Raw genomic sequence first — 22804 nt, forward strand, 5'->3', positions numbered from 1 at the left:
GTGGGGAGATCAAATATTAGACTGGCTTTCGCCATTTTTAAACCAGTTAAAACCAGCATGTTGAACTCCTGTTCTGCTATGGGTATAAAACAGCTTTGTGCACCAAACATCAGCTCTGTTACAGGTGTAGACCAGTTTCTGATCACTTGTACTAGTAAAAATATAATATCTGTACCTGACCTAAATGTGTTCATGTAATACTGTCATATGCCTGTTTCCTGGACTAGCCTGTACATGGGGAAAGAAGAGTTCCTGCTAGGTCCCAGAGCTGCAGCAAGAGACAAAAATGGATCTTCAGGAATAAAGAAAATGAACAGATCTGCTGATATGTCAACAAGGTAGTATAGGAGGTGATACTAGAAAACTCCAAGGAAGCTGAGGGATAAGCATCATAATGGACCAATGGAAAGAGAAGTTTGCAAAAACAGGAAATCACCCTGGGAGCTGGCAAATCTAAAAAGAGTAAGAAACAAAGGAACATCCAAGGCACTATGCTAAGCTAACCTGGAGTGGGGCAAGAGAGAAGGAAGCAGGGCATGTGCAGGATTGCACGAGCTAAATTGAGTGCCTTTGTTGGGGGTACCGGCCTCTTGCCTTTACCCCCAATATCTGCTTTTATTGAAAAGAAACTGTCTGCATTATTGCTTTATTGCATTATTGGGTCTTTGGGATGCACTTTCCTATGAAGAGGGCAAAGTCCCTTGTTTGGGGGTGAATGATATGGCAGCTCCCTGAGAAAGGAAGACCCCCACGAATCCAGGAAAAGTCAAAGACGAAGGTATCGGGGTCAGAAGAAGCTTGGGCTGCACCCCCCCACCAGCTTCAGAGGGTATAGAGAGATCAACAAGACTAGAGGTCCCAAGCAGGCACTTCCATGGGATGGGGGGGGGATCCAAGATACTAGCTTCTACATTCATAACCCTCTCACACACTCCTTTTCAGCCACACAAATCATCCTATGCCTGCAACAGTGTTCCTGATCTGAGCTCTTCCCTCTGTTTCTCTTACTGCCTTGAGGGAGCATAACCGAAAGACAAATTACACTAATCCAAACAAATATCTGTTACACCTATCCCATGCCCTCTGTCCAGTTAAATTGTTTTGTGGATGACATGTAGGGAGATGACTAGGATATATTTGGTACCATTTCATTAAATAGTGAAATTCAAGAGTGGAATCAGGAGAACAAAGAAAAAAAAGGGTCTGTTATTTTACCAGTAGTACTAAGTGTATGTGCATATATTGCAGCAGTCTATTTGCTTTCCTTCTTGACATTTCCAAATCAAGTGTTCCATCTGAAGCAGCACAAGTAAATCATGACAGAACATGAAAAGACAATATCATGCCTTTTAACTTGGTATCTAGATCACAATTTCTTTAAATGATTGCAGAATGAGATGCCATCAAACCTCCTATTCGGTTTGCAATTTCTACATCTTATTAAAATAAGTACAGATTTAAAATCTCTACTAAAGTTTGGCATTAAGCACTGAATGACAATATAGTCTGATTAGTTTGTTCCCACAATTACAGGCAGATTGAGTAGTATTTTTAGCATGCAAAAAGAAAAGGACAAAAAGAAAAAAATAAGCTATGTGAAAGTAAAAAAAAAAACCAATTCCTAGGGAAGTGCAAAATGCAACAATTTTAGACTTAAAGCATTTTACAGTTCTGATTGTTCTGGTATATGGTGCAATAAAAATACTCTTACTAATACTTAAGTGTGGGATAAATACGTAAGTTATCATTTTTAAGAATCTCTACCCAGTTACTATTATTAAAGGATTCCTAGTTTTCCTCATTCCATAATCTACGGGAAATATCAGCCCCTTTTCAGCTTTCATTACTGAACGAAGGCTTTTATGAATTAAGAGTGTTTTATGCCTTGGATTGAAAATGGTCAAATTAGACTCATGCAAATCTCCTTTAGCAAGCAGCTCAATTTCCAAAGATCACCCACGGAGAACATGACCATAACTATCCCTGTCATAACATGCCAAAAGAATGTGGCTGCTTCTCTGAGTGGATTAGAGAAAACTCTTATAGCTCTAAATAATAGCCTTTCATGGTTTTAATGACAAGAATGAGCACCTGGCATCAAATAGGGAGCACAGGTATGATGTACCATTTCTTCCTTTTCTTGCTGTTTTCTTGTGTTATGCTCTATTAACTCGAAGAGAGCTGCAATGCTCCAACTTTGTTCACCATCAGATTTTCAGAAATAAATGGACACAGATTCACAGCAAGCCAGAGGTGGGGGAAAAAACAGTGATAAATAACTGCTATACTTTAAAGTGTACTATTTCAGCATTGAAACAGGTAGAAATGGGTCTTAGATTGAATCTTTCCTGCTCAAAAAACAGTGCTGCCACACTCAAAGCTCCCCTGCAGATGTAGAACCCTATTTTCTGCCAGCAGTTGCATCACTACTATTAAGCATTGTAAGACTTCTGCTACCAGCCAACAGCCACCAAAACAGGCACACAGGCACTTCTGTGCCATCTGCAACAGTCTCCATTCAGTATCTGATGCTTTCACATGGTGAACTTTGCATTCTGGCAGCAGAAATTCGGAATGGAGCCACCACAAATACATGGACGTGTATGCCTTCTCATAGCTTACTGTTGGCAGCAGTATCTACTGCCAGGACTTCTGCTGACAAGGAAGTATGGACAAGGCCCAATCACCATTAATTACCTGAAATTTAGGACTATAGAATATATTATCACTCAAAGGTTTAAGGACACCTCACTGTTAAAGGGTGCATCTCTAGGGAGGATACTGACAACAGGACAGAATTAGAAAGCTATCATAAGGACACCATAAGGATGAAGTTTTGCACACCAGATTCTGACTTGTTGTCTTCAGCGGCAAGTGTAATAAGCAGCAGATTTCTGCAGAATATAGGATAAAAAGGTGAAACAACTTGCACACCAATAGGCTGAGTTCACTACACACGAGATTCTTTGCACCTCTCTATTTTCCCTATAAAAGTGTCTTATGTAGGGGTGCACCGATAAACACTTTTTGGGCAGATACCGATGGCCAATTATTAACCAGTCATATCGGTTGATACCAATCTAATTGCTAATATGCAGCCTGGAAGCTTGGAGAGCAGCATTCGGCTGGTAAGTTGCGGGGAGGGCAGATCAAGGCCCCTGCGGTGAGGGAGGAAGCAGGGCTGGGGCAGGGCCAGGCACTGCACAGCCAGGACCAGGCTGGGTGTAGGATGGAGCCGCAGCTCATCTAGGGGCATGGGAGGACAGCTCCTGCTGCTGCACATATCCCCGGTGGAAGCATGGGGGACATGTGCTCCCCAGATCTGTGCATAGGGCAAGGGCGGTCTGCTCCCATGCACTTGGGGCTGGAGGCTGCACCAGACTCTTCCCGGCGTGGGAGGCTGGGCCCAGGCTACGCTTGGGCCAGGCAGGGGTGGGGTGGGGTGGGGTGGGATGGGCAGTGGCAGTGCTAGAAGGGGAGTTACGGGGGGGGGAAGGCAGGAGGTTATGGCAGATTATGGGGTGGCTGCAGCCCCCCCCACCGTATTTCCCCTCCCCATGCTCCTGCTGCCCGCCCTGCCCCAGCCCAGCCCCCACCCCCACTGCTGGAAAGAGCCCGGCACAGCCTCTGGCCCTAAGCCCGCAGCGGGAAGCCTACTGTTGCCCCATGCACAGATCTGTGCAGCACATGTCCCGCATGCCTCCCCCAGAGGCACACGCAGAGGCAGGAACCATCCCCCCTGCTCACCCCGCCTCCACAATCTGCTCCCTCCATGTCCCTTCTCTCCCCACCCTCCTTTTCCCTACAGATTTACCAGCTGGATGCTGCTCCCCAAGCTGCACTCCTGACCAGCAGCCCGCCCTTGCCTTAGGGCCCTGGAGGCGCAGGTGAGGGAGCTCCAGGAGGAGGTTAGCAGACTGAGGAGAATCAGGGAGGTGGAGGAAGAAACTGACAGCTATTTCCTTTCCTTGCAGGGCCACACATGCAAGGAAGAAGCACCTCAGGAAGTGCCCCCCACTGCAGAGGGGCAGACAGTCACCTCCAGAACCAGGGCTATTCGTAACACAGCAGTACCAGTTCCTCCAGTCCAGCTGGAGAACAGGTACGAGGCCCTGGCAACACTGGAGGAAAAGGAGGGAGAGGAGGCAACTCCACACTCCGAACAGGCCGAAGGAGCTAAGCAGTCTCCGAGGAGAAAGTGTCGAGCGATCGTCATAGGCAACTCCATCCTGAGAGGTACAGAGAGCCCCATCTGTCTCCAGAACCCCTCGACACGCGAAGTCTACTGCCTACTGGGAGCAAAGATTCATGACGTGATGGAGATGATCCAGGCTGTGATCCAGCCCACCGATTACTACCCTATGGTCCTAATCCATGTGGGTACTAATGATGCAGCCAGGAAAATCCCTGATCACCTGATAGTGGACTACCACGCTCAGGGGGGCGTACTGAAGGAGATAGGTGCATTGGTGGTATTCTCTTCTGTTCTACCAGTGAGCAGATGTGGAAGACGGCATGAGACGTGCATCACAGAGACCAACTGGCGGCTTTGGGAATGGTGCCTTGAGGGGGGCTTTGGCTTCCTTGACAACGACTTGCACATCACAACAAGAGATGTGCTCGGGTGGGATGGGCTCCACCTTTCCCCTAACAATAAGCATGTTCTCATCTAGGTTGGCAGATCTCCTCTGGTGGGCTTTAAACTAGTCTCATCGGGGGAAAGGAAAGATGAGGGAGGAGGAAGCCTCAGACCGCTAAACCAAGCAGCATTCACAAGTACACCCCAGCCTAGACCAACGAGTGGAAGATATACACAGGTAAGCAACAGCGGCCAGGGCAATGCTGTGGTTAGGGAGCCAGTGCACACATCCACAGGAGGCCTCAAATGCTCATAGTATGGGAAACAAGCAGGAGGAACTTACCCTCCTGCTAGCTGACACCAACCCAGACATAGCGGGGCTCACTGAAATGTGGTGGCACCCAACGCATGACTGGGTGGTGAATATCAAGGGCTACAGGCTGTACAAGAGGGACAGGACAGGGAGGAAAGGTGGGGATATGGCGCTCTATGTTAAGGAGGAATACACATCCTCACCACGTAGCACAGAGTCAGAGGAGGGGAACACGGAAGTGCTCTGGGTTAGAATACAAGGCACTCAAGGGGAAAGAGACCTAATGGTGGGGGTCTGCTACAGACCTCCCAACCAAGGGGAGGAGCTAGACCAGGAATTCTTAAGTCAGCTCACGGAAATAGTTAGGTCAAAGGACGTGGTCACCATGGATGACCTGAACTTTCCAGACATCTGCTGGGAAGAGCAGTCAGCCAGGTCTGACCGCTCACATAGGTTCCTAGCTAAAATGCAGGTCCATCTAACCCAGGAGGTGCACAGCCCCACCAGGGGAGACGTCTTGTTAGACCTGGTGCTGGCCATGGGTGATGACCTGGTGAGGGGGCTGCGGGTGCTCAACCATCTGGGCAACAGTGATCATCGCCTGCTGGAATTCACCATCCAGCGCAAGGTGACAAAGGCCTGAAGCAAGGCAGCAGCCCTAGATTTCAGGAGGGCGGACTTCAATGAGCTAAGGAGAACAGTCAGGGAAGCACTGAGGTCCCGGAGGGGAGGGGAGGGGAACCAGGTGTCCAAGAAGAGCGGTTGTTCCTTAAGGAGACGATCCTCCAAGCCCAAAGGGAGGTAATCCCAACACGAATCAAAGGGAGCAGGAGGGCACAAAAGCCCCCATGGCTCACCAAAAGCGTCCGGGAATGTCTTCTAGCTAAAAGGGAGGGGTACACCCAAAGGAAGGGAGGGGCCATCACCAGGGAGGATTATACTGTGGTTGCTCGGGGCTGCAGGGGGCAGTCAGAAAGGCCAAGGCAGAGATGGAACTGGGACTAGCTTCCCAGATCAAGGACAACAAGAAGTCCTTTTTTAAATACATAGGGTGTAAAAAGAAGGCTCCGGGTAACATGGGGCCCCTGCAAGACACCCTAGGAAATTTGGTCGTCACACCAGACAAAAAAGCTAACCTGTTTAACAACTTCTTTGCCTCCATTTTCCTAAGCAGGGACCAGATCAGCTCCCCCACCGGGCCCCCCTCAGGCCCCAGGGGAGGCGCATCTAGGCCAAGGGTCAGGGAGGATCTAGTCAGGGAACTTCTGGGGGGACTGGATCAGCTGGGATCTCAACCCAAGTGCTGAGGGAATTAGCTGGGGTCATTGCAGGACTCCTGGCACAGCTTTATGAGCACTTGTGGTGCTCTGGCATAGTGCCAGAGGACTGGAAGACAGCCAATGTGGTTCCCATCTTCAAAAAAGGGAGGAAGGAGGACCTGGAGAACTGTAGGCCAGTTAGTCTTACCTCGATCCTGGGGAAGCTTTTTGAGAGCCAGCAGGGGAGATTATGCTTAGGGGCAACCAACACGGGTTCATTAGCGGCAGGTCCTGTCAGACCATCCTGGTGGCCTTCTACGACCAGGTCACCAAATCCTTAGACGCAGAGGCAGCAGTGGACATAGTCTTTCTGGACTTTCGGAAGACCTTCGACACTGTCTCTCACTCCATTCTCATTAAGAAACTGGAGGACTGTGTGTTGACACCTACACAGTCAATTGGGTCACCAACTGGCTGGAGGGCCGCACCCAGAGAGTGGTAGTGGATGGGTCATTTTCGACCTGGAGGGATGTGAGCAGTAGGGTTCCCCAGGGCGCAGTGCTTGGGCCCGCACTGTTCATCTTCATCAGCGACTTAGACAAGGGGGTAAAAAGCACCTTGTTCAAATTTGCTGATGACACTAAGATGTGAGGGGATGTGGGCACATTAGAAGAAAGGAATAGGTTACAATCGGACCTAGACAAGTTACAGGTGTGGGCGGACGAGAATAGGATGGAATTCAACACTGACAAGTGCAAGGTGATGCACCTGGGGAGGAAGAACCAGCACCATACCTACAGGCTGGGGAACTCCCTTCTCATCAGTGCAGAGGCAGAAAAGGATCTTGGAGTCATCATTGATGCCAAGATGAACATGGGCCGGCAGTGTGGGGGTGCAGTTAGGAAGGCCAACCGCACCCTGTCCTGCATCCACAGATGCATCTCAAGCAGGTCCAGGGAGGTGATCCTCCCACTCTATGCGGCACTGGTCAGCCGCAGCTGGAGTACTGCGTCCAGTTCTGGGCGCCGCACTTCAGGAGGGATGTGGACAACATGGAGAGGGTCCAGAGGAGGCCACTCGCATGATCGGGGACAGTAGGGCAGGCCCTACAAGGAGAGGCTCAGGGACCTGAACCTCTTCAGCCTCCACAAGAGAAGGCTGAGGGGGGAACTAGTGGCCTGTTACAAACTACTCAGAGAAGACCAGCAAGCATTGAAGGAGTCCCTTTTTCCCCAAGCACTACAAGGAGTGACTAGAAATAATGGTCACAAACTGACAGAGGGTAAATTCAGATTCGACATCAGGAGGCACTACTTCATGGTCAGGGCGGCTAGGATCTGGAACCAACTTCCAAGGGAAGTGGTGCTGGCTCCTACCCTGGGGGTCTTTAAGACAAGGCTTGAGAATCACCTTGCCGGGGTCGTTTGACCCCAGCACTCTTTCCTGCCATGGCAGGGGGTCGGATTTGATGATCTTCTCAGGTCCCTTGCAACCCTACTAACTATGAAACTATGTGCATGCGTGCAACCACAGTATACATAAGGCATTTATCACCAACATTATCAGCCGTGTCAGCCTTTTTTTATTAGCTGATAATGTCCATTTTCCTTTTATTGGTGCCGATCTGATATGGACCAATGCACTGGTGCACCTCTAGTCTTATGTACCAACACTCCCATTCTGCTCAATTCTGAAGAGTCTGTGCAGCCTTTTCACCTCCTAACTCACATAAGCTACTCTCCTCCTCCCAACAGTCAGGGCACCCCACCTCCACCATTGGCTCCCAGTATACCCCAACCCCCATCTCCGGTTTCTCCATCCTCCTCAAATCAACAACCTTTTATCTATTCATGTAAAAAACCTACCCTGAAATCTTTGAATTGTTAAGATATAATTTTCAAAAGTTATCACATTTCATACAAACAGACAAGTACAGAAACATCACTAAGCTATATTAACATTTTAAAAACCCATCTGGCAAGAGAAGAATAAGAACTTTCAATTAGAATATGTAAATTCTATTGAGAATATAAAAGAAGGAATGAAATCAAAACTTATCAGAGCTCGAAAAGGGTAAGAGACGATTTGACAAAAAGTGTATTTGTCCATAATGTACCATAATAAAAGGTTCTTTCCCTTTCAGCTATTGAAATCAAGAATAATTTTTGAGTTTTCAAATTAAACCTCAACCGGGGAATCAAAAGGAAAAACATGCCTTAATAATTCATTAACAGTTGATCCCCACCTTCATATCCTTCGTATTTCATAATCACAGGGTGAGATGCTCTTTAGTTGTATTGCTATGGGGGTAAAGGATGTAGAAATGGAACTGAAAGAAATAACTGTTATTCCCTTTGTAGTCTTGTCTCCTTCGTTCACCCATTTTTTAATGAGCACTCAACAATAAAGATCCAACTAGTATTTACAGAAAATGGAGAAAGAAATAACTTGCAGGCATATGTAGAATGATGTCTATGTGTATGAAGAAACACAAAACACTTACAACTTACCTTGGTTTTTCATTACTGATTAGAATTTTTACTTTATCAAGGGCTTTTTTAGCTCCTGTAGCAGCAACCAGCTTGTGAGAAGGACTAGAATGTGGACTAGAGATGTATACTTTTTTCCCTGAGCTGGCAGGAGCCTTGGAAGGAGAGAAGTCTGAAACGAACACTATGCCCTCACTGGTGAGCACTGTAACAAGAAAAACAGTTGCTATTATAGCAAAATAGGATGTACAATTTTATCACGATGTTTTATTTTTAATGTAATTTTGGTGTGGAGAAATGGTAATAGTTTGAATAATGTCAAACAAGCTGGGAAATACATAATTCTAGCTAACAGGAATCTTCTGGTGAAAGAACAGCAGATGGTCCATTATAATTCATTAGAGGCCACAAAACTCAATACTTCAAAATTAAGTCCCTATATTAAAAAATACTGTAAGATTACTGGCAGAAACATCTTGTTTGTCCTTTTACATTAGTTCAGTACAGTGATTTTCTGCCATCAACTATTCCTCATTAAGTTTTACAAAGCTAAGGAAACCAGTTATCCAGCAAGGATAAATCTACATTTTCATTCTCATACGAAGTGATGGTCTCCCAGAAATTTTAACCATGATGTTATTTATATGACAGCATAACAACTGTGGATCAATGACTGACATCTCTGTATTGTCAATATTATATATGTTTGCATATGCAAACAAAAGCTTTGGTATAACTGACATGGGCTGCTTACAGATGTTAAAAAAACAAACCAAAACCAAAACAAATCACTTTACCAGAAGAAACAGCGTTTGTACAGATCAGATCCTTCAGCAGAGAGCTTTTTGGCACTTTTACACTTTTATCTAATAGCTTCTTCAATCAACTGTTAAATAAAAATGCCAAAAAAGTCCCAATTAATTGCCTGATCTATTCAGACATTTGGTGAGCCAACTAATGCAAGGCATCTTCTGGGCATGCACTGAGTTTGGTGCAGCAGAACTCAGAGTTTAAAGAAAAGCACTATTTTTTTTTTTTGTCTGTAAGCAGCCATGATGAACCCTAGGTAGAGCAAGGTATGGAGAAACTATCTTTCAAGACAAAATTACTGACAGAACTAAATTCAGGAATGAAATGTTGATTACTTCATTACTTCTTTGCTATTTCTTCATTACTTCTTTCAACTGAACTCAAAATGTTGTACTTCATCTTCCTTGACATCTCAGTTGCTTTTGACTCTTGCTTATACTCTCCTCTTTAGTCCCCTATGCCAAAACACTGTCTATTCCTGTATTCCTCCTACTTCTATTGTCATTTATTTAAGCACCTCCCTTCCAGGGAGTCTTCCTCTTTCCTGACTTTCTGTCTGTGGCAGACAAAAGGCATGATTGTTCGTTCTCTTCTCCCTCTTCTGTCTTTATGGAAGTCATCTTACCTACACGCAGCTTCTACCATCATCTTTAGAACAACTTATAAATCTCTTCACACCTCTGTCCTGACTCCTCCCTCTGATTTTGTATCCCATTCTGTCACATGGGTTGCTCATAATGGACAATTCAAAAGCAATTTAAAATTAAAAGAGTTAAGGTTAGATTCCTTGTCTCCAGCCCGTTTCGCTCTTACTCATGACATCATAATCCAGCTTATTATTTAGTCCTAAAATATCAGCAGCATCTATAATCTCGACTTTTCCCCCCGACGCTGATTCAGGTCATGATCGTATCTTGCTGTCTGTACATTTAAAATATTCAGCCTTTTCCCCTATCTTGGCTGCTAAGAACTCAAGTCCAAACCATAATTATCTGCTTTTGCTGTGGTTCTTCTGAAATTCACATCGTTCTCCATACAAGGAACAACATTTCTATTGCCCCTTCTATTGATGGTGCTCCCACCTTTCCAACTTCCATTAGCTACTTCTTTTCTACTGTATCATATTCAAGTCTTCTTCCAACTATACTCTTCCATCATTACCCACTTCTGTGGATAATAATGCTCCACTCTGCCAATGATTCCTCCTTTGTGCCCTCTATATGAAATGTCGTCCTCAAATTAGGCCATGCTACCACTATTCTACCCTCTAAATCCCTCCTCAAGAATTTTACCATGATGCTAACTGTAAGCTGGTAATCACTAATCTGATTACTAGAGTTCTTATTTCAGTTGCCATGACACATAGCAGCCCAGGACCCCACTGTGCCAGGATCTGTGAAAAAGAGACAAGAAAGACAGCACACACTCCATACAGTATAAAAAATGGCAGATGGATATAGACAGATGGGAGAATACTAAGAAACAAAACCATTTTAGTTAGCATGTTAGACAGTGGTACCCAAATATTAGAGGCCTATTTTTTTTCTAATATGTTTGTGATTGATAACTATTTTATTATTTATAAAGGCCTCAACAAATGACTCAAGAACATGTACACTAGCTCTTTACTCACACACCCCTGTAATAATAAACAACGATTGGTTGCTTGATGTCTTAAATTAGATCTATTAAGCTGTATCCTGTTCCTAAGACTTGCTTCATGGCTCAGCACAGTGGGGACTGAATGCTATCTGCATTCTTAACTCAGGTTGGTTAGCAGATTATAATAGTAAAAGTAAGGTACTTTGGATTAAATTGTTAGGAGTTCAGAGTCAAGACTATTAGAGGAGCCGAGCGATCAACTTTTTTTTTTTGATTTACCTTCACAGAATTTAACTCATAACAGCAGCACAGGAAAACTCTGAGTGAGCTCGGACAAAAAACAAGTATGCTTGTATCTATAAAACAAGGATAATACTCGCATCCTTTACAAAAACAGGAAGTTGCAGGGTTTTTTCATTTAGTATTAAAAGTTATGAAGCATGATAACCACAAAAAGCATTAGTTGTTTATTACTATACTGCAATAAGAGAATTAATTATATTTATCCAGCCCAGTCTGCTTACATACCACATTTGTACATTTCCGTTAAACAAAAACTGGGGTCACATCTTTAATTAGTGGCAGTGAGGTTATTACCCAAAATTTCATCCTTTGGACTGGTCTGTGAAGCATACTATTCCAATAGAGAAAATCTGAACAAGGTAACTGAATAAATCGCCACATTAAACAATACAATTAAAACATGAGCTACTTTTCATGTGCATATTCTCAGCCTTTTTTTCCACTCAGCACTTCTGATGCAGATGCATACAGAAAAAGTGCTTATCAACTGTTAGTGGAAACAACTGCTTATCTTGATCATTTAAATAAACTATTCTTCACTTTAAAACATTATATGCAGGGCTTTGGGTACTCTGATGCAAGGTCCCCAGTATTGCAACTTTGGTACCCTGATTAGAAATTCTAGCAATTATAGTAAATTCAAGCATATGGGCGTTTATCCAATTAAATATGGAAATCAATTAGTACTGCAATACCTGTGTTATTTTTCTCTGACCTTCAAATTTTCCAATTCTCACAGGCTACAGAATATTATATTGAACATGTATAACTGTACTACAAGCTATCAGAAGAAGCAGCCAGAAGTTTTGGCAGCAGAAGATATGACAGGTGAGGTTCTGACTCTCAGAAGGGCATGAGAGGCACTTGGAACAAACACCTTAGCTGAATCTAGTTTTCTTGAACACAATCTAAAGTGAAACAGTTGAAAGGATCAGTATAAATCATGGACAGTGTCCAGAACTAACATTCCACTGAAACAAAGCAAGGTAATTCAGGGATTTCTTAAGAACTGCAGCCAGGGCTGACCCGGGGGGGAGGGAGGGAGTTGAATTGGGGTGACTGCCCCATGCTTTGGGGGACCCCGTGTAGAAATGTAGGAGACTAGCCCCGTGGAGCAGCAGTGGTGCGGAGCTAGGTGGAGCGGAGGCTCCACGTCCAGCCACTTAATACTACATTAGAAGCTTCCATCAAGATTTATCAGTGCCCTGTACCAAAACACTCAATGGCAAATACTCCCTGATTAAAGGGAAGTATGTAAAATTACAAAACAGGACTCAGTTGACAATTCTCCTTCATGCCTTTGGAAATTTCCTCCCTAAGAACTGGGGGAACCCCCAGTCCCAAGAGAATAGGTTGCACTTGCACAGGATTTTACAGCTTCAAATCAAATCAGTAAGCATGGGCAGATTTAGGATTTTGAAAAGGACAGTGCAGATGCTGCAGCATATCATCACGTATAAAACAATATATACTTTTTCAGTTAAAAATAACCTAGAAGCTTTACTAATCTGCTGGACCATAGAAGCTTTACTAATTATCTGCTGGAATAATTTAATATTATTCCATTTAAAATCAAAACAAAAAAATATAACTTTATTAGAAAGAGCATTAATTTGCTATATCATCTTTTATGTATTAAAAAAACAACAAAGCACACATAATCAAAATGTGTTGTTTAATTAATCCTGTGGTCACTAGAAATAAACCTACACCGCTTTTAGATTCATAAAACAAAAGCTAGCCTTCTTGAGCAGTTCGACAGCGCATCCAATGCTTCACTGAAAGTTATATCCACATCTGAGTTAATGTTAACCTGAGTTAACAGTTCTAGCTAAAGTTAAAAACAGTCTGCAGGGCTGCAAAACAGGAGCTGCATTACCAAGAGCTACGAGAAGACAACAGAATGGCAAAAGAAAAGATAACTTAATTAGTGAAACATCAAGCCCATTAAAGGGGAGAGGGTGGTTAACACCTGTGGAATGAAAAGTTTAGAAGGAATCAGGTTATAATGCACCATGAAATGCAGAAATGTAGTAGAAATGCTGCTGCCACTGCCAGGCAGTTGCTTTTAAACTCTGGGTGAACTGTCCATCTCAGTAAGTACTTTACCCATTTTATGGATGAAAAAAGAACCATGAGTCAGGAAATATGCAAGAAAGCTGCAACGGATTAGTGGCAGAGGTGGAATTATCCTTGGGAATGCAGTAAAGAAAGAGCAAATAATAATAAACTAACTTTTATATTCAGTCTTCAGAATCCCAAGCAAATTTCCCTAATTATATCAAAATCCAAACACCATTCATGCTGAATTTCATTCAAACCCAACTTGCTTTGTTTTGCTGCATCTACAAAAAGGAAAGCCAAAAGTTTTAAACAGCACAATGATCAAAATGATTTTTTCTCTGCAAAGCTAGGATATATATTTCTGAAGAAAAGACAACTAGAATTACTACAGCAATGCCCTGGGGTTTCCATAAAAATAAAAACTTGGTAGACAGTCTATTTGAAGAATTTTTATTTTCCTTCCTGACCGTTTTCCACATCCTTGTTATTTATCGTTGTTGTTGCCCAAATCCGAGTCTTTCCTGTTCACAAAACTAGTAAACTGAGTATAACACCAATGTGCCCCTTTCAGTCTATTACATCCCGTTTTCAAATGCTATTATGTCTTCTTGCATGACATGTAGAAAAACCTCACACTACTTTCCCATCCCACTGGCTACAATCTTATGCATGTCCCGACTGTCTCCACATACTGTAACCTTCTCCTCTCCAGTTTACCTAATGCTCACAGTCCTCCTCCACCAAACACTACCCCTAATGTTTTCATCCTCGTCTTATCTAGTTGTGAACTGTTTGGATGCCTAACCTCTCAGCTCCTTACCCTGAATATCCTGCATCACTTCTTGTTGTTAACTTCAAAACTCTTCACATGTTCTCTCCTCCAGCCATGGCTTCACTGCTAGTAGTGCCTGACTAAACCAGAACACTGGCATTTAATCTTCTATCCTTCCAACTGATACAGAGGATTTTCCAAAAACCTTATTGATGATAACATTCTAAAGTTTTCATGTGCTTTCAATATATCATCCAAGTTTCACACCCATACAACAGGTTAGGGATGACAAAAGCCTGTTAGAGAGAAGCTTGGGTCCTGATGTCAAGATCATCAAAGATACAATTTTGGAGTTGTCCAAAGATGGCACCACCAAATTAGATCCACCGTTGAGTATCACCATCTTTTTAAAAAAGGTGGCTACCCAGGTAAGAAAAAAGATCAAACTTCTCCAAGGTTTATCCTTTAATTGTAATGTGTGGTAGAACAGCTGGTTGGTTTGGGGTTAGTTGGTAAGGTATCTTGGTTTCTGTGAAGTTGACAATGGGTGTGTCTACACATTCATTACTGCAACATAGTTACTAAGCATTGAGTTTAGTACTTGTATACCCAAGTACTAAATCAATGCGCAGTAACTGGCACTACTGCGCAGTAGCACCCACACATGGCTTTTTAATGATGCTAACTGCGCAGCAGCATATTAGCACAGTTTTTACACTGCACGCTAATGTGCAGTGTTATTAGGCTACTGCACAGTTAGCATCTCATGTAGATACATCCATTGAGACCAAACATTTCCTATGCTTCACAGAAGCAATCAAGAGTGACCTGGAGTACTTCAATTGAGCGGACCCTCATGACAATCAGTGCAGTGATCAAATGACGGTGTTGGTTATTTTGTATTTGAAATGTAAGTAGTTAATGTTAAAAAAATTCCTGTCCATGCAATACTGGCACCATAAAATCAATGTACAAAAAGATAAACATACTAAAAAAATATATATGTAAGCAAACTTACAAGCTAAATGTGAAGGATCAAAGGGGTCGAATGAAAAGGAAAGAATGTTTTCTGCATAACTTTTCTTCCAGAGCTTGGTGCCTGTGTCTGCATTCCATAGGACAATGTAGTTTGGTGGATGAACTGCTAGGAGTAAGTCTCGGGAAGCATCCTGATTCCATAACCATTGCATGTCTACCAAAAGAAAGAAGAGACGAAATAGCAGTGCTTGAAATTATTCAATTCCATTAAAAAGAAACTTTGTCTTAGAAGAACTGAGAGTGACTTATTGGGAGTCATTAAGCTGAACAGTTCATAGTTCCAAATATGAATTTGGTTTAAATACAGGATAAAGCAGTGTAAAGGTGCTGTATGCGCACACACGTATATACATACTCCCCTTCCTAGCACCATCTAATTCAAGGGTGGGTAAAATACAGCCCACGGAGGTGCTTTGTCCAGCCCACAGCAGGTCTCTTGGTCCTGCCTGGCCCAGGCAACACGTGGCTATGACATCCTGACACCCATTGGCAACGCAGTGAGGCTGGGGCAGCTCTGTGGCTGGACTGCCTTCCTAGGCAGCGGCTCCTTCTTTCGGCTCCCACTGGCCCCAGTCCCACAATACCAGAAGGGACACGCATGCACGGCCCCAACCTGGTGCTCTTCATGCCTGCTCCGGACTCGTCCATGCAGGCTCAGCAGCAGCAGCAGCCAGGCAGACTGTTGCTCACTGCAGGGAAAAGCTGCCCTTCCCCCTCACCACTGCCAAGCAGTTCTTAGTGCAGCCGCCTGGAGCCTACACTGTGTTGGGCTGCCTTGCATCACCACCGCCTGGGCTGCCCTGAGGCTGCTCTGCACTATCACCACTGCTGAGCTGGGCAGCCTAGAGGCAGCAATGGAGCCGCAGGGCAGGCCGGCGCAGTGCCAGCTCCAGGTGGTTGCACTAAGAACTGCTCAGCAGTGATGAGGGGGAGAGGCCATTTTTCCCCCCCCTTGTCAAGCAGTAGTTTCTGCCCAGCAGCTGCTGGTGCCACACCTGGATGAGCGAGTCTGGAGCAGGTGCAAGGCACACTGGGTTGAGGCTGTGCACATGGTTCCCCACCAGTACCATGGGGCTGAGGCCAGTGGCAGTGGTAGCTGGAAGAAAACACTCCAGCTCCATTGCGTGCCCAGGGAGTAGCAGGAAGTGCCACAGCGGGGCAGTGCAAAGCAGGAGTGGGGCACACTGGGGCTACGTGCTGCTGGTGGTGATGGAGAGGCATCACAGGGCATGTGGGCTCTGGGCTCTTGCGGGGTGGGTGCTAACCAGTTCAGGGAGGTGCGCGCAGGGGACTCCCTTGCACAACGCACCATACCATCAACCCCTCCCCCACAAACACTACAACCACACCCTCCCCCAATAAACTTAGATATCATCATGGAATAGAGATTATAACTTCTAATTATATACAATTTGAGACAATATATTCATGTAACCTTTTTAGAAGTTTTATGAATAAGTCACAACAGGCCATGGACTATATTAGGGGCCCAATCTTATGGGGTTCCCAGAGGCTCCTCTACAGATTAGTAAAGATTAAAGAAAACCACTCTACCCAGTGGGACTCAGTGCTCAGTCTAGAAGATCCCATGAAGCATCTCTTTGATACTTAGTTTCAGTTCTCAAACTACGGATTTGTGTCTCCACACATCATAGGCAGATAAAGTTCTTTGGGTGGATGTGATATCTTTTATTGGACCAACTAAAGAGTTGGGAAAATTGTTCTTTGCAAGCTTTTGGGCACAAACGGCCTCCTTCAGCCATAGAGAGAGTCTGTTGTCTCCAGAGATATAGGTTTCCCTTGCTTTATGCTGTGCATGCGTTCCTCGAAAATGGTGCATAACTCAAATTCGCACAAAGGGCACCTACTTTATAATGTCACAAACAGGGATACGTTCCAAGAGCTTGACTGTACTGATCCCCAGACCTATTTCTACAACTTTTACAAGCCAATTTTGGTACTCACCAACAGGAGACAGTACACACAAGCACAGGGTGGTAGTGAATGTTACCATAATGGGGATGGCAACTACACAAACATATCACAGACAACGAGCGAGGCGCACAGATCCACACAGGAGACTATATTTTGGTGCACATCACTCCCACACTGCATTGCACAAAGCAGTTGATTGTGGGCTTCCACCACACCAATCGCATAAGAGTGAATTTACCTTGCATATGACGAATTTTTGGTATAAAAAGGGTCATTGCATAATTCGCATATACAGAACCCGCATAAAGTGAGGGAAACCAGTAACATCCTTGTTAATAGCAGTATATGGAGATGGGAGATAACAGACCTGATTACCTACCCATCAGCCTTACTGTCTCTGCAAGTCCTTACCTTTCTCTAAAACTGCAGTTTCAAGAAGTTAAATGAATAAAGAATATCAAATAACAAGAATGAACGTTTTGTACAAAACAATGATTAAAGTGAGGCTTCCTGACCAGTGATGTAAATCACACTTTAAGTCATGATTTAAATTGACTGGATTTAAATCAAATCTACCCTGTTAAGTAGCACTGCAGAAACTTGGTGGGTTAGATTCCACAACTGAAATATGATTGAAGATGCATAGCTATGTGATGCATATGTAATAACTTCCATTTCATTCTGCTTTGTATATAAATATTAAAGATTTTTTTCCAGACTGCCCTGCTGCTTATGTGTGTCTCTTTTAGCCAAAGTTTGTACATGTTTTTCCTTCACAAATATTCCATTAGTAGAAGATGTGTTTAAGTATTTTTCCTACTCCTTTTCACGAATTTCCATTTACATCTATTCTCCAGATGCAAATATAAAATTCTCTTACTCGATCTTCATGGAGAAAAAATATCAAATCAGAACAATTAATATAAAAAGGAAAAAACTATGCTAGTAGACCAAGCTGCAAGCTTCAGACATCTCTAAATTCTGTCAGATACTGAATAAATAAAAAAGCAAACTTGTAACAGCACATGAAAAGAATGTGCTTGTGCTATAATTGTATTAAAATGTTTCCAATCTCAAACACAGGGTGTAATTAAAAATCTTCCGAGTTCTCAATTTTTCTTTCCATTAAATTTTAATTTTATAGCTCACTTTAACAGATGGCATTGCTTTTTTGTATCACATGTGATAGAAAAGTCATTATAAAAATGCAAAAGAATGTACCAAATCATTTGTATGAAATACCAGATTACTTTGAAAATTTTCTGAGCTCATGAGAAGAGCTTTTTATTCAAGTCTGAAAATATCTTTCAGAGAGGATGACTTTTCATATGCAATTTCTCCCATTTTCTAAAAAAATAATAAACTATTTCTAATCCACACATGCAGTGTATATTTTAATCTATCCTGTGGAGAAGGCAAGTGCATCTGTTTTTTACTCTGCATAAGATATTTTTAAAAGACTAGAACCAATATGCAGTACCAAGTAAACAGGGGTCCAGGGATGGGGGAGGAGAATGGAGAAAAGGTGCAGGTATTATGCAAGAAAATATGGTACTAAGGTTTTTTTTAAAGTACTCATCATGGTTTCACTTAACCCCTTTGCAGTCAATAGTAAGACTTGCCAAATTCAATGAACACAAAGGGATGTGAAGCTCGTAAATAAACAGACAGCATATAATTATAATCAAAGGATTATGGTGAAATGGAAGGAGGATTTATATAGAGATGGGAGGAAAGATGGCCAAGCAGTATAGACAGCAACACAGACTCTTTACCTTCATCTTCATATAACTCCCTACTTCAGATCCCCACATATAAAGCAGGATTGATATTTTCTCCCACTGTCTATTTAAGCTCTTCATGGCACATACAGCATCTCACTATATTTCACAGAAAAAAATTATTTTTACGCTGATTGCGTCTATTTAAATTGCAGTACAGTTAAATGCAACTCCTTGGTCACTGCTTCACCCAATGGTGCATTACAAGAGGAAGCAAAGTCTTCTCCTTAAATCAGTGCTATTCATGTTCCTTTAGTGCTAGACATCCAATGTATGAAGAAATATTATACCAAAAGTAGCCAAGAATACACTGCTGGATGAACTGGTTATATTAAACTATGCACAAGAAGTATAGCTGTTTTTTATGTCAGCAGTTCTTAAACTGCAAGACATCTGTGAGAAATGTATTGACGATGCATGGAGAACCAGCAGGTCATCCTACGGCTGACTCTCTTTACTGCCACTGGGTTCCATTGACTTCAAAGCCCCTGATTGTGTAGCAAAGCCTGTACAACCAGATAGAATGAATGAAGCACCAACTATCATCTGCTATTATGAGCTACTGCTGAGTAGGACAAGGAAGGGAAGAAAAAAGCCACTTTAACAAAACCGTACCAGTGGAACTGAAATGCCATCTACCAGCAAGAGAAGAAAGTTCAGGAATGAAAGAGAGAAAAGGATCACAGGCCAGACAGTGCAGAATGACAGAAAATGACAGAATGTTGTATTGTATGCAGCATGCCCCAGAAGATGAGCACTTTGTTTTTGAAATGCAGCATGAAGGAAAAAAGATCTTTCCTTATAATAAGCACATATGTAGCAGCAGCTAGGAAGCTGAGCCTACTCACTGTCCTGCTACCTATGGATCCCATGCACAGTTACTTTTGGTTTTGCCTGGCAGAAACATGTGTGACTGCTGTTACTAAATTCCCTTGATCACAATGCGCACCCCAATTTTCAGTGGCTGGTTTTTGGAAAGCTGTGCGTTTTGTATGCAATAAAATATGGTATTAGAGCAAGGCATGGAAGAGAAGCACTTCCTGCATTGAAGACAGTGAAGGATACAGAAAACTTCTCCACCTTTTTCCTGTATAACTCATTTCTGTGTTTAGAGAAGTAGTACTGTATGATCACAGAAGGAGAGATCAACTACGAGGTTTTATATTAAGACACCAAGAAACATTTCTGTGACAATGGGCTATATGCAGGAGTATGGGAAGAGATTATCTCTACTGCCAGGCTTGAGAGATGGACCGGAAATTAAGGCTCAAACTTTCAATTGCAAATTAAAATGTAATCTTTCGCCACCTTGAAGTGACATTAAAATAACATGGACTTAAATATCTAACAGATATTTAAACAGGCATAAAAACTTACTCTGGGTGAGAATGCACAAACTATGTATAACTAGGAATGAATGCAAATAGGTTTGAACAAAATGTACAAAGCCACTGCAAACAGTCATCCACTCAGTCGTATTAGAAAAAGAAAACATACAACATTACAGAAGAAACAAAGGTTAATTAAATTAATTGAACCCATGTCATAGCCACTGTAACAAGGTTTTGATGTGTTTTATGCTTCTGTTTTCTAATTTCTTAAGTGGTTTTTCAGATAATAGAATTAAAAGATAAAAACAGAATGTCAGTGTCATGTGGAGTTTTAAAGCCAGCTCAGAGACCAAATAAGCTAGCAATTATTCTTGGAAACTCACCATGGAAATGTAATTGCACAGGAATGACGTTCCAAAATATATAAATTCATAAATAATCCATGTTAACAACGATGTGAGTAGCACTAAAACAGAAGATTTGTTATTTATTGTAAAATCACAAGGACACTTAACATTTGTAGGGAACTTGCGTATTTAAGAATTCCCAACAAAATAAAGTTGCCTATCTTTTAACAGCCATCATGGCAAACAGAAGCTACTTGCAAGGCCCTGCTACCAATAATAATATAGTTACTTTTAGCCAAAGACTTCAGTATTTTACAAGAGTGGACAAGTAGTATTATCCCTATTGTATAGCCAGGGAAACATATCAGCATGCATGAAGTGACATGCTCCAAAAATCATGCATAAAATCACTGGTGAAAACACGAGAAGCATCTACGTCTCCTGGTTAAACAGTTCCCAATTCAATCATCAAAGTAGGACTTTTCACCTTCTTAGGCCACCAATGTGCCATAGGCAGACAAGGTTCTTTGGGTAGATGTAATATCTTTTATTAAACCAACTAAATCATTGGAAAAACCGTTCTTTGCAAAAATTGTTCTTTGCAAACTTTGGGCACAAACACCCTTCATCAGCGTAGGGAGAGTCTGCTGTTGCTTTGTGTTCTCCTGGATGGAATAGAAGCCAATATGGAAAATGCAGGTCTATGAAAATGCAAATGCATGGCAGTGAGGATCAGAGGCCATGGGAGACAACAGACGCAAGACAGGTAGGTGTGTGTGGGAGGGAGGGAAAGCGAGGGAATGCTGGCCTGGTGATGGAATGCATGTACAGGCAGTCCTCGACTTGCAACGTTTCAAGTTACAACGTTTCGCACTTACAACATCTATAAATTGACACCCTATTTCAACTTTATGACATCCGTTTTGCCTTTACAACACTTGATCCCATGTGACACCATGCCACCCATCTCCCTGGAGAACAACTGTCCAAACTTCCTTGAACAATTTCTTAAAGGAAGCAGACAAGACTCCAGAAAAACCTGCAGCCAAGACTCCTGAGAAGACTCCAACCAAGAACCCTCCAAAAAGTCCAACCAAGAGCCCGTCAAAAAGTCCAGCAAAGTCGCCTCAAAGAGGTCCTTCCAAATCAATATGATTACTATTTACAATATAAATACATTAATGTAGCTATACTACCCATCTATAATTGATCAAGTACAAAATTCTGGGGTATTTTTGGTGAAATTAGAGTATTAGGCCTTGGTTTAGGAACCAATCCCCCATTTATAACATTGTTTCTTATGAGAAAATTGGTTCCGAGTTACAATATTTCGACTTAAGACATAGTTTTCAGGAACTAATTGTGTCGTAAGTCCCAGGACTGCCTCTATAGCAATATGCCACAAGAAGCTTTTGCTAGACTGAAGGCCAGTGACAAAGAGAGAAACATGCTTTCTTTCTGCTCCTATCTGCTCTACCCCACAACTCCAGGTCAAGTCTTCAGCTCCCTTTCTCTTTTTCATTGCCCCTAAAGGTATAGCTGTGAACTCTACAGCAAGAGGTGCTCTTAGAAATTATGGAGTCAGCTTCCAGTCTCCAAAACTAAGCTGTCTGGTGGCAAGCAAGATGAGTGGAGGAAGAGCCCCACGAGGCATCATTCATAGTTACTACTAACAGCATATCCAGTCCCACTGGAATTAGGACAAAGAAACAATTATGCAAAACCAAGCACCTGCCTTCCCTAAAAACTCTCAGCAGCACCCAACAGCAAGAACACCCTAAATTTCTTGCCAAGATTACAACTCCAAATTTGTGTGAAATTTGGGAAATTTATGTTAAGAAACATGTTGCTTGGGGTCCTGGTCCTAGACAGAAAATTGAAAACTGCTGGGAATTTCTCCATTAATCTATAATACTGTTTTATGGACATAAAATAAAGAACATCCCAATTCCTAGGTAAGCAGGACTACACATGTATGGCTTCCCATTGACATGTTGCAAAGTAACTCCCTTCAGAAATGGGACTTCACAAACCAAATTCCTCCTCCCAATATATCCCCCCTTTGTTTCCGCTCTCTAGTCCATTTTACTGCACTGTACATATAACCTCACACACACAGAATAGCATCTTGCTCCTGAGCCCCAAGGACAACAGCTATACATGCTCAAAGCTTAACAGTTT

At 42.8% G+C, this 22804-nt stretch overlaps 2 protein-coding genes across 3 annotated transcripts in view; one reads left to right on the forward strand and one right to left on the reverse strand.

The window, feature by feature from the left end:
- The window catches only part of WDR11 (WD repeat domain 11), a 93000-nt gene that overhangs the window by 53035 nt on the left and 17161 nt on the right, over window positions 1–22804 (reverse strand). For both annotated transcript variants that reach the window (XM_090057345.1, XM_090057344.1), the window contains exons 4-5: window positions 15210–15383; window positions 8662–8845 (exon numbers count right to left, since the gene is read on the reverse strand). In XM_090057345.1, the coding sequence (XP_089913471.1) occupies window positions 8662–8845; window positions 15210–15383 (358 nt within the window). The remainder of the gene's footprint in view (window positions 1–8661; window positions 8846–15209; window positions 15384–22804) is intronic.
- LOC149860055 (uncharacterized) lies at window positions 3093–4673 on the forward strand. Its single transcript, XM_090057884.1, has 2 exons — window positions 3093–3128; window positions 3903–4673. The coding sequence occupies exons 1-2, from the start codon at window positions 3093–3095 to the stop codon at window positions 4671–4673; spliced, it is 807 nt and encodes a 268-aa protein (XP_089914010.1).

Source organism: Crocodylus siamensis, chromosome 7 (genome assembly GCF_052110815.1).
Source record: "Crocodylus siamensis isolate JL-2025a chromosome 7, ASM5211081v1, whole genome shotgun sequence".
NCBI classification, from domain to species: Eukaryota; Metazoa; Chordata; order Crocodylia; family Crocodylidae; genus Crocodylus; species Crocodylus siamensis.